This window comes from Amblyomma mixtum, chromosome 3, assembly GCF_055824585.1.
Source record: "Amblyomma mixtum isolate Tamu chromosome 3, ASM5582458v1, whole genome shotgun sequence".
NCBI lineage: Eukaryota > Metazoa > Arthropoda > Arachnida > Ixodida > Ixodidae > Amblyomma > Amblyomma mixtum.
In genome coordinates, this window is record NC_143014.1 from 345,552,508 (window position 1) to 345,568,984 (window position 16,477).

General features: G+C 46.8%; 1 protein-coding gene, 1 non-coding gene and 1 pseudogene across 2 annotated transcripts; all 3 read right to left on the bottom strand.

Moving 5' to 3' along the window:
* Positions 1–1,628: 1,628 nt before the first annotated feature.
* Positions 1,629–7,039, bottom strand: LOC149356231 (uncharacterized; annotated as a pseudogene).
* Positions 1,991–2,062, bottom strand: TRNAE-CUC (transfer RNA glutamic acid (anticodon CUC)). The gene has a single exon. It is a non-coding gene; the product is annotated as a tRNA-Glu (tRNA).
* Positions 7,040–7,109: 70 nt separating the features above from the next.
* On the bottom strand, positions 7,110–10,461 carry LOC149356233 (uncharacterized). Its single transcript, XM_089576285.1, has 3 exons — positions 10,306–10,461; positions 9,426–9,503; positions 7,110–7,121 (listed from the first exon to the last, which is right to left on the bottom strand). Exons 1-3 carry the CDS (start codon positions 10,459–10,461, stop codon positions 7,110–7,112), a joined length of 246 nt encoding a protein of 81 aa, XP_089432411.1.
* Positions 10,462–16,477: the final 6,016 nt, after the last annotated feature.

Genomic DNA, 16,477 nt, shown 5'->3' on the forward strand with positions numbered 1-16,477 from the left:
ACTCCCTCGCTACCACTTCTGGGTATTCTTTTCTTCCTTCCATGGGGACTGTCTGCGTCTCTTCTACGGCCGCCGCCGCCGTTCACACGTGCGTTCTCGCAACGCCTTGCGAAAGAACCTTCTCTTGGGACGGCGGCGGAGACCGCGCAGCAGCGGCAACGGGTAAACCGGTGGCGAGAAGGAGAAGAGGGCGATGGAGAGCGCGCCGCGGCGCGCGGCCTCTTTTATGTCCGCCGCCCGCGCTCTGGTGTTATCGCAACGTTTTGCGATAACGCGATAAGACGCAATAAGAACCGCTAGCAGCGGCGAAGGGTAAACAGGTGGCGAGGAGGAGAATGGAGGGGGTGGCGAGAGGAAGAAGGGCGCGCCGCGGCGGCGCAAAGGGGTGGCTCACGCGAAGCGCGGTGTTGACGAGCTGAGTGAAGCTATTCGCTTCAAAAGTAGGGCGCTCTCTCCTGAGTTACCAAGGGACTATTGCTTCCTGATTTGCCTTAGCCAGTTCTATTCAGTTCTACAGTGTGCTACTTTTCTCTTGAATTCATCTAGTTTTTACCTTCCTCGCTTTTTAACTTGTTGTTTAATTTAAAGCTCATCATTTCTCCGTCCTACTGTTTAATGCATACTAATTAGTTAGGCTTCCTGCATACTAACTAGTTAGTTTCCTAGTCCTTTTCTGCCACTGGAGTCAGCGCTCTTTCTGTACAAGTATTTATACACCTTAGAGGCCCACCTGTTATCCTTCAATTTCCTCAGGCGTTCTTCATTCAATAATTTCTTCTGAGCTTCCCGTGCTTCAATCGATGCCTAGCCCATGTCCCCCTGTACTGCCTTATTGGTGTTTTTTTCCTTGGGCACCTAGTGCTAATCTGCCAACAGATCTCTGATTTATTTCAAGCCTCGACTGAACTTCTAGCTGCCCTTGAGCACAAAAGCCCCTTCCCGAAAGTAAGCCCTGGCGGCATTTTTTATTTCAAGATATCAAATTAAATCAGATCTTTATTTCCATATATGCCCACGTACACGAAGGGCTGCGGAAAAAAAGCTGCCCTTTGGCTTGTTATATTCATACTTACTGTAACCGCATAATGCTCTGTGCTTCATTATAGCGGCATCTCTTCGCCATTTTGTCCTAATAGCCTGTTCATGCATTTCCATGTATTCTGGCCTTAGTTTGCCCAAATACCTCGATATTTGTATTCTGCCATTATGGGTATATTATGGCCTTGTGTTGTGAGCACCTACAATGGAACCGTTGAAATCACCAGACCTCACTTAGTTGCGCTAAAAGTGAAGCCTACAGAGTCTCATTCCTCTCCACAAAAATTGACCAGAGTCTATAAATCTTCGAGGCTGTTAGCTAACAGTAAAATATATATCGTCCGAATATAATGAACCAGGCAGCCGCTGCTCCATGGCCGTTCCGCCTAATCTGCACGATAGATCATAACCTGGATTACATTCTTCTAGCTAGCCTAAATTTCCATATTTCTCATATAAATCATGAACAGCAGCGGTGATACAGGATAATCGTGCCTTAATGCTGTGTGTACCTTGACAGTTGTCCTACTTCTTAATCCATTGCATCAAATTTCAATTTTATTGTCTCGGTATATTTCCACAGACAATTTCTATTTTATATTGTCGTACGCACCGTTTATGTCCAGGAAGGCTAAATACAAAAGGTTGTTTTCCGCCCTGGATATTTCTGAGCATAAGGCAAGCACGAAAAGATCATCATGTAAGTGCGTACCGCTTCTGAACCCGGGGCTGGCACGCAGTGGTTTGGCACAGCTGCACTTCGCAACAAAATGTCATGACGAGAAAGTTTTCGCTTTACCGGAATTTAGCAAAAGGTCTACTTGCACAATGCAGTTTCAACTAATGAAGGAAAAAGAAAAGGTTCCTAAGGTCTCACCGAAAGTTGAACTCGGATCGCTGGATTCAGAGTGCAGAGTGCTAACCATTACACCATGAGACCGTAAAGAAACTCTTCCGACGCCGGGAATCGAACTCGGGCCTCCTGGGTGAGAGCCAGGAATCCTAGCCACTAGACCACGCCGGAACTTTTCTTTATTGCATGGAAGAACTTCCGTAGAAAGGAGGAAAACTTCAATCAGACTAGTTCGCGTCTCAAGTTACCGGGCTGCTTAATAGGAGCCCGCCATAGCCCTAACTCAACCCTGCATCCCCATCAAAACATCAAAATTCAGGGAGGCACACACATGCATCTAGGCACGGCAGCCAGCTTGGAGGTTCTTCGGGTGCAGCATATACACTCCTCACCAAAGCACACTGTTCACGAAACACAGATTTGGACGATCTTGGTGGCTCGGCATGTCTTTCCATCATACGGCTTTTCCAAAGACTGAATAGTCCCATCAACACAAACAGATCATAAGGCACAACAGAGTTTTTGTCAACAGGCAGAAATCTAATAGTGTATGGTGTAATTTCAATGTCCTTCTTAAGAGTTCGTTGTAGTATGTCCCAAAAAAACATGGCATCACGGCACAGGATGAAGCAATGATCAATTGTCTCAGGCACGTTACACAGACGGCAATTCACATTCCAGGGTACAAACATCCCCTTGTCATTAAGAAATGTCTTGACAGGCAGCGTCGCTGTGTGTAGTTTGCAAAAAAAACGTTTTAGCGGCTGCCTGAATCCACATCCGCCTAACACGCTTTAGAACACTGATGTCCAAAGGCACCAGATAAGGCTGCCGATACAATGGTGTAGAGAACAAAGACTCAGTGAGAGCCTGGGTGATCTGTTTTCTCGAGAGGCTATACAGGTAATCTAAAGAGAAGCGCACAGTGAGGAAATTGAAAGTGTCAGCAACCTCCTTAAGAAATCCCCATAAAGTCCCGTCACGAGCCTGCACAGTCGGTGCGAATATGTAAGGCAAATGAAAACTAAGCCGCCTAATGAGCACAGCTACCAGAAACGGGTGGTTTTCCGATTTTAAAAAGCAAAAACGAGAAACAAGTTGATGCACGAACAGGTGAACAAGACCCACTCCACCACCCTCTAAGGGAAGGAACAAGTTGTCACGCCTCATGGGCTCCCATTGAGAGCGCCAAACGAATGTTGCAAATATTCTGTGTATTGCTTGCATCTTCCTCCTCGCACAATGCAGGACTTGAAGGACATACGCGAGCTTTGCAAAAAAAAATATGTTACAGACCTGTGCCCTCGCAAACACTGAGAGTTCCCTACCCATCCAAGCCTGTGTTTGCCGTCGTAGAGTTACAATTTGTGAATCCCAGTAGGCTGTACTGTTGCGAACTTGGTGCAGCGGAACGCCTAGGTACACAAGAGGGCTACTGTCCCAGCATATGCCACCGAACTGGCTTGGCCTAGTTCCCCAATAACCCAACCAAAAGCCTTTGGATTTCTCTAAATTAAGAGCAACGCCTGATACATCACAGAACTGTTTAGTCAAGTTTAGAGCCTCAAGTACACTCTTTTTGTCAGAACAAAAGAGGGCGACATCATCAGCATAGGCTAAAACTTTAACTTCACATTGAGCCAGAGAGAAACCGCGGATAGCTGCGCTGTTAATTATACTGAGACAGAGGGGTTCCAGATATAGGGCAAAAAACAATGGAGACAGTGGACATCTTTGACGAACAGATGCTTCTAGTGGTATTGGTTTTGTTAGCTCCTGATTAACAATAACCCTTGTATAGGAGTTCTTATAGCACAGCCTTATGCCTTTGAGCAAGACGTCACCAATATTTGCATACTCCAAGACCGCGAACAAGAAATCGTGCCGAACTTTATCAAACGCCTTCGCCAAGTCAATTTCAATCAGAGCTACTTGGCCTGTCTCACCTGATACTGTCTCTAATACTGAACGTGCAATATGGATATGTGTTTGAATACTGCGGCCTCTAATACCACAGACCTGATGCGAACCTATCAAGTCCATAATGACGAGCTGCAGACGACTGCTAAGAAACTTGGCAAAAATTTTGTAATCAACATTGCAGAGGGAAATTGGACGATATCCCTCAACAGTTTTCAACCGATTAGTATCTTTGCTTTTGGGAATTAATATTGTGTGCCCAGAATAGAAAGTGGGAGGCAGTGCACCCACATCATAAGATGCTTTGAAAACTTCCATCAAAACAGGCACTAGGCAAGGCGAAAAAGTTTTATAGAATTCGCTAGTAATACCATCTGGCCCAGGAGATTTCTGGCTCTGCAGGGCAGAAATGGCTGATTGAATTTCATCCAAAGTGATAGGTCCCTTCACTATAGCACACTTCTCATCGTCAAGTCGAAGGAAGTTTCCGAGTAAGGAACTGTAATCGAAACCCTGATTTGGATCTTCGCAACTGCCAAGCAGCTTTCGATAATAGTCGAAGAAAGCAGCAAGAATACCAGGCGCATCGCTGTATGTGCAATCACCATACTGAATTTCCAATATTTCCTTCGCAAGAGCATTCTCTCTTTCATCACTCAGGGCCCGAGGAGAAGGTTGCTCATCAAGAAACCTTCGGGACCTAGATCGTATCAAGGCCCCCTTATATCTTTCTGTCGCAAATTGTTGAAGCTCTGCTTTTACGCTATTAATCTCTTCGAGATAGGCACCCGGGCTTACCCTCTCTAGCTCATGTAGCTCCGTTAGGGTGCGCCCAAGCTCACGAAGGTGGTGTCTTCAGGAAAGCGATTCTTGCTGAGGCCTCAATTGCCAAGTTTTTGATCTCCTGTTTAAACAAATCCCACTTCTGAAAAACGGACAGATCATGGCGTGACCATACGTCCTTCAAACAAGTAGGTACTGCACGCTGAAAGATTTCGTCTGAGAGCAGACAGTTATTCATCTTCCACAACTCCCATCGAGGGTGAAGTACATGCCGAGTGTACCTCCCTATCTGAAGAGACACCATACAGTGGTCACTGAAGAAGATGGGCCGCACCCAGTAGCCAAACACACTTGCTAACGCGTCTACAGAAACGTAAATTCTGTCACGGCGAGGATTAGAGGAAAACTGGAAATGAGTGAAATGTATACTGTCGCCTTTTTTGTGTCCCACATCCACAAGACTATATTCAGAAACCAAGTCGGTAAGTAATGCAGCACTAGGGTCGTATCTCTTACATACCACTGATCGGTCCTTATCCCTACAAACGCAATTAAAATCTCCCAACAATATAATTTTGCGTTCCGTGCACAAATGTTCAACTAATGACAGAAAGAAAAGCCTTCTATCGCGCTGCTTTGTGGGGGCGTAAACACAAATAATCCGCCACTGTACACCTGAAATGATGAGATCACAGCATATAAGTCGCCCCTCGTCATCTATGCAATAAGACATGGCTGTTATCTCTAGCGTGTTCGCCAGCAATAGCATACAACCTCCTGATAAGCCTCTCGCGTGGCTAACAATAATGTTGTATTCCGACAAAAAAGGCTCGAGAGCAGCTGCTGTCTCTTCATCAGAGGACAACTTTGTTTCCTGGATAGCGGCCACACACACACTCCATTTCTTTAAGAGATGCCGTACCTGCTGTTGCCTCCTACGATTACGCATACCCCTAACGTTAAGGGTAGCGACTTGATATGCCGCGACGCTCGCCATTTTTGGTGCCAGTCTTAACAAACACCATCCCCTGGAATGGGGTGGCCCGCCTCCAAATTGGCGGCCTCTCGGGCAGACATCGCCCTCCTCTTTAACGCCACCCTTCCCGTGGCCTCTACACATGGTGCCTTGTGGTCAGCGCCATCGATACACACCTCGTCAGCATCTGCTGGACGTTTCAAAGGTGCGGTGCTGTCCATGTCTTCCTCTGAGACAGCCAAGGCCTCAGCCCACGAACCTGAGGGGAGCACATCACTCGCTGCCACACTAACAGCCGACAGAGAACCGGACACGCCAGAGATCGACGCCACACACGGCTCACCGTTACCCTCCAACGACGAAGCAGAATCAGGAACAGAGGAGGATCGGCGAGCATTCACTGGCTGTATTCGCTCGTCTGACTCCACAGGAGGCATATCCGGACGTTGACCTGTGGCGACGAGGTGTTCCTGTGCAGCAAGCACAGCAGTCTCTGTAGCACTCACGGGGGGGGGGGGCCGGGTCCGGCGGTTTTCGTTCTGGAGGCGCGGATGCTAGATGGCCAGTCACTTCAGATTCCGTGTTGGTTTGAGGTGTTGAAGTCTTCTGTTCCCGATCTATTCGATGCTCACGACTTAGTTCTCCGGTCGCGTCGACAACCTCAGACACATCCATGATGTGTTCTGATGCCACGTCATCTTCCCGTGACCACTAGCCTTGACGCAGCCTGTCAGCGTAACTCAAGACACAGTTCCCCGCAGTGTGGCCAAAGCGTCGGCACTGGGTGCACCGAGGCGTGCGACACTGGCGCCGTACATGTCCAACCCGGCTGCATCGGAGGCACAGTGGAGGTCTCCCTGGGATAAGGACTAATGCCTGCACTCCATAAACATTAAGTGTGTGTGGTATTGTGCTTGCTGACACTCCATCCTTGAGTGTGAGGGAGATTTCACGGTTCGACGTTTCCATATGCTCCATCCCTGGGCATCGCCACTTTTCACGCTCCACAGACTGAATCGTGCCATAAGGCTCTAATGCTTCCACAATCCTCCGGTGTTTCATATAGCGGGGAAGCCAAAGGAGCTTAACCTTGACGTTCTTAGTGTCCGGGTCAAACACCACGCACCGCAGTCCTTTGACAGGAAACTCCGCTTTGTTAACAAGCTTCTGTTTGGAAGAACTACTCTCGCAGGTAACCATCCACACGTGGCTCATTTGGTATTGACCAATGCACAAAATTTCCCGGAGATCTAATATCTGTGCGAGTGCGTCACGGAAGTCAGGTGCTCGGTACGGGCGACCCTTAAGGTCAGCATGCAGGAAAACGCTATTCAGGACAACATTACCGGTAGGCAATCGGGGAAGTACAACTTTGTACGAGTCCGTAGTGTCCTGAGACGTCGGTAGACCTCGGCCAACGGCCGATGCGCTGTTTCCAGCAAGGAGCATGTTGAAGCACAGCCGCACAGAACGGCTTCTTTCCCTAGACCACGCCGGAACTGGTGGCGCTATCACACCAGCCACGAACTGCATCACACATCAGAGCGTAACCTTCACGGAACAAAATTGGAAGGCCAAAAAATATGCGTCTCGCCCGGACAATTATTTATGACCGATATTTATTTTCCGTAATGCCTCTCTCAAGCCAAAATACTTTATTGTTTTCGCATGTAGTTTTTTGTTTCCCCACTAGATGGCGCAACAAGCTCGCGTTCTTGGACTGCTAAAGTTAGCCGGCGAAATTTAACCAGTACGGCACTAGGTTCCGCGTTCGCTGCACAGTGGTTCGCTGTGACGCTACTAACTGAAGGATGCAGAGTCCTGTCAAATATTTTTACTTTGTTTTTCCTGCATGGCAGGCATGTCGGTGCGGTGTTTATGAATGTTTGTGGGTGCGCTTTGAAACGTGCGGGTAGGGGGTGGCGACTGAAAGCGACCACACATTTAAGCGTTCATGAAAATGATAACGGAACACGGATTAAGGTGGAAGTGGGGTCAGAAACATTTTTTAAAGGTCGTGGATGTGGATAGAGGGGTGGATTCACTGTTGGGCAACCGAAAGTGGCAAAAACTGGAAGACACGGAGCCGCAAGATGCTGGGATCTCTATGAGCGCTTGATTCTATGCTTCAATAAGTTGAGATAGCTGGCTCACTCGGTTTTAAGTGCTGTACACCGTCTTCCGACCGCAAATTCTTGTTTTCTCATTGTTTCAGCAGCCCGCGAGTAAGCATTTACTTGCAACGCCTTCTTCTCTAAGAAGAACGCTCTGAAAGGTACAGACCAACCCAACGGGCAAATAATATGTTGCGGTCGGTCAGTGTGCATAGAAACAAGGCGCATGCGCGGAGATTTCCTGCGCATGCGCAGTTGACACTGTACCACCCCCATGCGACGCCATACAGGATTCACTACTTGCTTGAAAGAGAAAGGCAGAACCCAACGCCCAGGTCAGGCAACACCTTTTTTTTTTTTTTTCAAGGGTGGTATGCAGACAGACACGGCATTGAAGTTTCAGGTACGCACTCATGCATTCACGATAAATTCATGCACAACGTTTTTTCTTTTGCTTTTGCCCAGGAGAATGGTTCAGCGCTGGATATATTTTTTCATTGCACAAGCGAAGCGAACGAAAATGGCGAGCGAAATCCATTCTACGCAGAATTATATAAGCTCCGGCTTTTCTTCGAGGGCTTCGCTGCAGGGGGCCATTTAGTCTATATCGCCGCCTGCGCCGGTCAGTGAATCGACATCCTGCGCAGAACCGATCGAACGCAGTAAGAATAAAAGCCACCAAGGCAACATTACGTCTATATATAGCGCTATGAGCATCACACGAAAAGCCTCGTTAATTAATGGGTTGCCGTGAATGGATTAAACGGATGTATCACTAAACGCGGATCGGACACGATATCGAAATTTTCGAAGTATGTCCAGTGGCATCGCTGCCTCTGGGCGAAATTCAGTTTTAACGTGGCCTCCGAAATTACCTGAGCGGTGCATGCAGCCCGCTCAATTAAAGTAAAAACAGAAGTAGCATTGGAAGCGACAGCAAAAGGCTGCCAGTTCTCCGCGTAACAAGAGTTTTGGCTGTTATGGGTCACAAGAGGGGACCATGTGGCCTTACGGGGAAATATTGAACGCTGAAGGGCTAGAGATAAAGAGCCTGACAATGAAAAGGGTAGTCGCAAGATGCTGTGATACTGCAGGATCCTCAATTACTGACGCTAATGAAGCCGCGAACGCGGAAAAGCTGGTTTGATACATGATCACTTGAAGACAAAAGCATGAGCTGTTTGCAGCTGCGTGTTGCCTGGTTGCAGTGCTATAGATGCCGGACCAGTCTGGACGACAGTGAGCGTATGGGATTCTATCCTAAATAAATTGCTATTAATATTGTAAGCGGTGATTTGTGATCCGGCCGCACCTGTGTCATGCGAGTGCATGCTAACCGTAGTAGGCAATGCCTTCACCAGAACTCCAAGGTCACTCCCGAATAAAAATGGCTGCAAACTGTAGTGCCTCAGGAAACTGACTGAAATTTATGGTACCCGATACGGCTTACGTACCAAACATCAATGACGTGACAGTAAATAGCTACCTTGTCACATAATGTGTAGTTAAGCTCAATAATTTCTTTGCATTCCGCTTGTAACTCTACACAGCTAGCTAATCGATCAGTTAGCCGATTAAGTCTTTCAATGGACGAGGCCAGAGCCTCTCATCGAAGCCTTGCCCTTATAATGTTGAGAACTGCTGACCACCGTTAGATTGGGTGCGAAATACGCAAGTTATAGAATTTGGGACCAACGCTCAGAGAGAAAGGCGCATCAACGTTACTTTTTTTTGTACTCACTTCAAGGAGGCTCTTGAAAGAAATCACCTCGTCCGGGGTTAGCTTCGTCGGACGGAATAACACCAGGGCCAACGCCACCTGCGTAAAAAAAAATAAGGGACCGGAGTCAAACAACTCTCACACAGAAGCATCAGCGCAACACATCTGTAGCTTGTAAATTTAAGTTCCGCCAGTACGTGCTACGCGTTGAAGTGTATAAGCGGCTTTTCACCATCAAAGGACCCTCTTCCAGCTAATGGCGTCCACCGATTCTCGTGACCCTGCTAGTGTGACAAAACAGGAAGTGGTAGATGAAAGGGGAGAATCCCTCACTTCTGTGGTCGGGGATAGACCCCATCTCTACATTGTCGCTCCGCTCCCTGCATTGTCACGCTAGCAGGTGCATGAGAATCGGCCGACGCCATTGGCTGGAGGGGGGGGGGGTCCTCTGACGGGGAAATGCCGCTGCGTTCTTGAGTTGTATCCGACTATAGTGACTACTGTAAGCAGTTTCTGCTTGAGGGTACTTGTAACTTGCTATTCAAGATCTCAGAGTACCTGACAAATGCACTACCCCATCTTAGCTATTTCACTCTCGTGGTCCTGACATGCGGTCGCTCTAGTCGGATACAACTCAAGAACGAAACGGTTTTTCCCCGTCAAAGAACCCCTTTCCAGCCAATGACGGCCTCCAATCCTCCCCAATGGTCATCGAAACTGCCTTGGACGTCCCATGGATATCCAAAACGTCCACAGGACATTCAAGGGAGCTTATTGCCCACTGGGTCGTGACCTGGCTAGCGTGACAATGCAGGGAGCGGCGCGACAATTCAGGGAGGTGCCTATGCCCTTTCAAGCAGCCTACGCGAGCCAAGGCATTCCTCAGTGCAGGTCAGCTCACCTGCAATGCCAGCACCGCCACCGCCACGCAGAAGACAATCACGGTGCGTTTGTGGCTGCCCAGGCGGTGCAGGGTCGGACGGCTGGGGCACTGGTTCCGCTCGGAGGACTCGACCAGCGCCTGCTGGGAACCTCCCATCACTGCCTCGAGCTTCATTGCGGCACCGGCACTGGTTAGGGCGGGCTCGCGTTTACGAGGGTTCGGAATGGGCTTCGCTGGTCCCTAGCTGCACGCGGTACGGGCTTCTTCTGAGGGTTGGTGGTGATGATGATGATGTCCTCAGGCTTAACGGCACATACCCACGGCCGGGGGTTCGCCTGGGTGCATAGCGGATACAAACGCACTCATGTGCAGCCAGTGGAGTATTTGGATAATTTTGCAGCTTAAAGCTAGAATTTCTACAGAATAAAAAATGCAGAACAAGAAAAAGTAGTGAATTCACATTCCAGTAGAGGGATCTACCAGATGAAATTATAGAATAATGAATATAATCTCACACTGGTTTCAGCGCATATCCGTTGGCGCTGGCCACGAAGGAGAAGAGAATCGGAATAGACAGAGGCAGCCCTAGTCTAAAGAGGGGGATTTCCAAGTAAATTCTACGGAGAGCAGCGAACCGCTGGCAGAAGAGGAAAAAGTGATCTATCGGCTCAATTTTTGAAGTTTTTTGAAGTTTAGAATTTTATTTTACCACAAAGCAAAAAATTGATACTTGAGATATGGCAGGGAAGGTGGGAAAAAAGCTACACATTTGTAGCTTGACTAGCCCCACCTCCAAATAACTGACAGCGGACGCTTTGACAAAGGTTAGTAGCACAGATTCACGCAACAAATATCACGACTACGAAGTTAGTTTGTAAACAATAGAGATCAAATTCAAACAACTCTATTACATAAGGAATTGGAAAGAACAGTGAAGTATTAGCAAGCATTGTACAAAAAGTGAATACAAGTCATGTTTAGAAAGTGCGCGCAATTTCTCTGTTGTGAGGTGGTATTTATTTAAAATCTGTGGAATGCTAGACTGAACCATCTGAAATCCATAATTCGTGCGAGATCTTGGAACATGCCACAGTTGTGTGTGCCTCATTAAGCGTAAAGATGTGTTTCTTTTCAAATTTCCCAATGTTGTGAGTATGTGTGCCTTTACGTATTTCGGATTTAATTGTTGACAGTAGCTTATAGTCATACAGGTTTTGTAATTTCACGATTTTGAGTTTACTGAATAATGGAGATGTGTGGGCATCATAAGGCTGCTTTGAAATCACTAGTAGAGCTTTTTTTTTGAACTATTATTAGGTTATACATTGCCTTCATGGTGCCGTTTCCCCAGACTAAATGGCAGTAGCACAAATGTGATTTCCCCACAAGACTCACAAATGTCTTCTTTTGCTTCTTTCATGCCTCTGAAATATAAGCGATAATTGTGGCGTTAATATAGCAATGCTTTTCGAAATCTGTTAAACTTTTCGCGGGCTGCGGCTGGGTTTGAGGCACGGTGAACACTAAAAGCCCAAATTCAATTTTATTATTAGCGATGCAAATGAAGACGCAGCTCTCGTGTGCTTTTGTTCACCGTTGTCGCTGAAGAGAAAAAAAATTGCTGGCGGTTTAGCATTGCTGAGCACGAAATGTTGCGCGAAAGCACAGTTTTGTTTTTTTTTGCGGGTGGACATCACCGCCGCGTACCCGAAAGCGCGACTGAGACGTCCACTGACCCTGAAGCCAGTTGTTGTTTTTCTTCATTAAAGGGCTTCTCTCTCTCTTTGTTGCTGTTAGCCTTTCAAAAGATGGCACATACCCACACGGGGGATCGACCAAGAATCGGGAGGCGGAGGTTGCTATTCACCTGTACATAATAAAGACAAAAGAAAAGCACGCGGAGAGCAACACTGAAAAGGAATAAGAGTTTGGTTGAAAAAATAGAGAGAGGAAAAAAGGAAGAATTGATTAAGTCAAAATGTAATAAAAGGTTGAAAAGAAACTATTGCAACATTTAGCGAGGCAGTCGATGAAATTCCAGGAAGAAATTTTGAACACCGGCGCAAACAGACCTGTGGCTGAACCCAAGCGTGGTGGCACCAAATGATAGCAAGAGCGGACTGCTCAAACTAAGGCCAAGATGCTGTAAGGGCAACTCCAGCAGTCTTCTTCTCACGGAGATGAAGCGTCGACAATGGAGCCAAATATGATCGATAGACTGAGGCTCACGGTAAAATGTGCAGAAGGGAGATAGCGCCAAACCGGACCTGTGTAGATAGAAATTCAGAGGAATGATACGGCAGCGCAGCCTCGTCAGAGATACTTCAAGCTGCCGAGGTCGACAAACTTTCCTTCTCCAGCAATATCTCAGATGTTGTTAATCCACCGACGTTAAAGGTGATGTGTGTTGCGCGCTTACTAACGGTCGTCGCCGTGACCTAGATGCTGTTATATACGCTGTAGTTGGGATGATAGGCAACACGAAGCCGCTTAGGGATGCCTTTGCGTGGTTATCAGTGATTTCATTTACGATCATACTGCTGTGACCGGGCACTCGAACAAGGATATAATGTGCAGGATGCAGGGTTAAGAATGTGCTGAAAGTAGGAGAGTCGATATGCGATGCGATTGACGCACATAAAGAAAAAGAATCGGTAATGACTGCCTCTCCGGAAATACGGGTAGAGGGGTCTGTCTTGCGTAGAGCAAGTACTACTGTCAGAAACTATGCTTGAAAAATAGGGGTGAAATCGGGAAGGCGTAGAGAAAAGGACCAGTGTAAACGTGGACAGAATGTTCCCACACCTGCCTTTTCGTTGCATTGCGAGGCGTCGGTTGCTATTGTAATGTTTGTGGGTAGGGTCCTTAAATGATCTTCTAATAGTCCATTTAGAATACGTGGTGGTAAAAGTTATACATTTGGGGGGGGGGGGGGGGGGAATGGTGTCGAAAACAACGTGGACAGAGGACGCACAGCTTAGTGTAGGAAGGACGTTATAAACTTGCACGTTTAAAGGCTGAAGTAGTCTTAGCGTAAACGCAACCTGTGGGGTATGAAAACGAGTCCAGTGGGCACCAAAAAAGGCCATCAGCTGGCAACAGAAAATACGTTGCGAACGGAGCAAATGTTATTCACAGCCAGAAAGTTAAGTCTAGATGAGAGAGGGGGAATGCGGGCTCTAAGGTACAGCGTCTTCAATAATCTATGCAGACTGCTTTTGCTCTATTGACACGTTTCTGCAGCAATGTTGTCAACTCCAACGCGTATTGCTCTAGTGCCTTGTTGCTGCCACAGTGTTGTCCAAGCCAAATCATGCAGCGCACATCTCTCTGTCACTACCGCCACATAGCTCAAAGCGCGAATATTAGATTGGTACTAGTATTAGTTGATGAAGGAGACGATGTGCAATGCACAGCGCAAGAGTGTGTTGCAGTTTAATGCGAGTTGTGCTCGGCTGCGGCCAATTTAGACGTCATACCAACCGATACAGTTGGGATTTATTTATTTATTTATTATACCCTTAGGGTACAAATGTACATTATAGAGGGGAGGGGCGGATGCAGAGACATACACATTGTACACATAAAAGTTATTAGTAAAAATATACACAATCCCTGTAAAACCAGTACAAAAACAAAAGTAAGCACACAAAAAGAATGAAAAAGAACAAGGGTACAAAGAGTACAAAGGTACAAAACGGGAACGGTGTTAATAAATACAGAAAAATATGACACAGAAAACAAATAAAAAACAAGGAATACAGTTCCTAATAAACAAACAGCCATAATGGGAATATGAATGCCATCTATGAAAGCCATGATGACAATAAGTTTCTGATATGATAATGGTAATGTTATAATATGATAATGTTTCTGTTGTTGCCGCAACAGGCATGGCAAAGCATGGATATAATGGCTGCTTCATCGTTTTAACTCACTACTGTGCTGAAGTCAGCGTTCCTCCAGAGCCGGACTGACAACGAATGTAGAAGCGGCGATTATCAGTTTTTTCATGCCTCACGTGACCTATAACCACACTTTGACGTCACAATCCTCGTTCAGCTGTTGAAACTGAAACAGCATGAGAAAGAAATTCTATTATAAAATATTTAGCGGTGGTAGGAGAATACCACGTGGTAAATCGAGCACAATATAATGCCTTACGCTTCATTACAAACAAGAGAACACCCACCCAAAAGCACGGTCGGATTAAGAAAAATTAACTGCTGACAACATGTCGAAGCAGTGCGTGACCGTGGAAAGGAATACGAGGAATGCGGAAAAAACCATGTATACCTCTCGGCCACTGCCCTTCACACCCTATCTCGAAAGCTGGTGTCAACTGTTGAGAGCTCAAGTTCTAATATAAATTCCCCTCTTCTTCTAAAAAGTTAATGGTGGTCGACTGACGCATTTCCCTCGCCCTAACCCCGGTCTGCATTATGCATCAGATCACGTAAGTGTTTTTGGTCCGATCGGGAAAGTATCCCCAGAACCGACAGGGCTATATATAAATGGGAGAAGAAAGGCTGCGAGGCGTCTCTAATCGGGAGAATAAAGAAGACGGGGGACCACTCGTCACAAGCTAGCTTAGCCGCTTCAGAAGCTAAAGTGGACGACTATGGTCGTCAAGCAACGCCCTTATGACGTCACGTTTGCTTCGCCTGAAATGGAATCAGCATGCAAGCGTTTATTGGAGGTAAAGTTCTGCACAATGCGCAATAATGTCGTCGTGCACCGAGTGTGTCTGCCGCCTCGAAGATTCGCAGGCCTGGCTGAAAATCCTGGAAAAGTCACACGAGCGTTACTAAAAACGTCGAATTTGTTACTGCCTCACGCTTTTCATACCTGAGGTCGATTACAGGAAGCTTCAGCATTACCATCCGAGGCGCGTCTCTGAGACCTCACAGACCTGAGCGCATGTTATTTTAATGGTAACATTTTCAAAGGAAGATAACACGTAATTTTGATTATATGTTCTGCATTATTACTCAGTCGATACAGATATACTGCCTACCGGCAATCTGTGGGGTACGCGTACACGGTCGACTGGGGTCCAGCAACCACGTTGTTCTGTACAGCTGTGTGGTTTGAAAAGATTAGAAAAACTTTTCCGTCCCTGCAGTGCACGGGCTTTAAGTGGTTCTAGGTAAATACAGTAATGAAGGCAGCGCATCAGTTTTTGTTCATTTGAACCGCCACGTATTCTACAACGCGCAATGACCTAATTGCCCGACCGAGGCGCGCAGAGATGAGCCAGCCCCCTGAACTGAGCCACGAACCTCAAAGAGAAAAATATGTGTTCATTATTTAACACAGATTTTGTTTCTGCCATAATCTTTCGCTTAACAGCGCTTAATTGTCTAGAGCATGCTTGTTTGGCATCCAGCTGTTTTTATTGATTTACCTCGCGTTAACGGCACCTGTTCCAAATTCCTATGCACAGGCAGGAATACCTTTCGACGGGGAAGAAAAATGAGAAGGAAAAGGAGAAGGCAGGTCATTTTTTTTATGAAGACAACAACCATATTGCCCGCACAGCACAGCGAACATGTGCTGTTGGCACGTGTCCCGCTCAAAAAAGCCGACTTGATAATACAAGAATCTCTTCTTCTTGGCCTCCATTTGAATATGCCTCCTTCCTTCGAGATTTCCGCACTTTGCACAAGCTCTATTCGATAACTGCCTGGAAAACAATGCTCACTAGCGTTGGAGCGTGATCATCTTCGCTGAGGTTGAGCGAAGAGTTTTCTAGTCTACTACAGCAAATAAAACACGTTTAAAGCTTTTCACTGGAGCGCTTCATCCGATTTAAGATGCGTGTTTTCATATATATAACAAATATTTATTGCGCAAAGGACTGCACGCGCTACCGGTACCAGCGCTTTCCACGAGCCGCAGCGAGCAGACGCTCCGAACCTGTCCGCACTCCAGTCTCAAAGTACGTCACTTTCGGCGGGCGAAAATGGCGCCCGTTTTTTTCAGTTTCGGTATTGAAAACTCTGGTGTTTGCGTGCCGTTGGCACCTTAACTGCTTGAAACTGGAACGCAATGTTTTGTGGGTAGCATAATACGGGGATGTACTATGAAAAAAAACAACCTTTTTACGGTTTGCGATTTCGGTCAACGCACAATGCATGCGCCACTCCCCCGTTGTGCATGGTTCAAACTCAGGAAACCACAAACACCA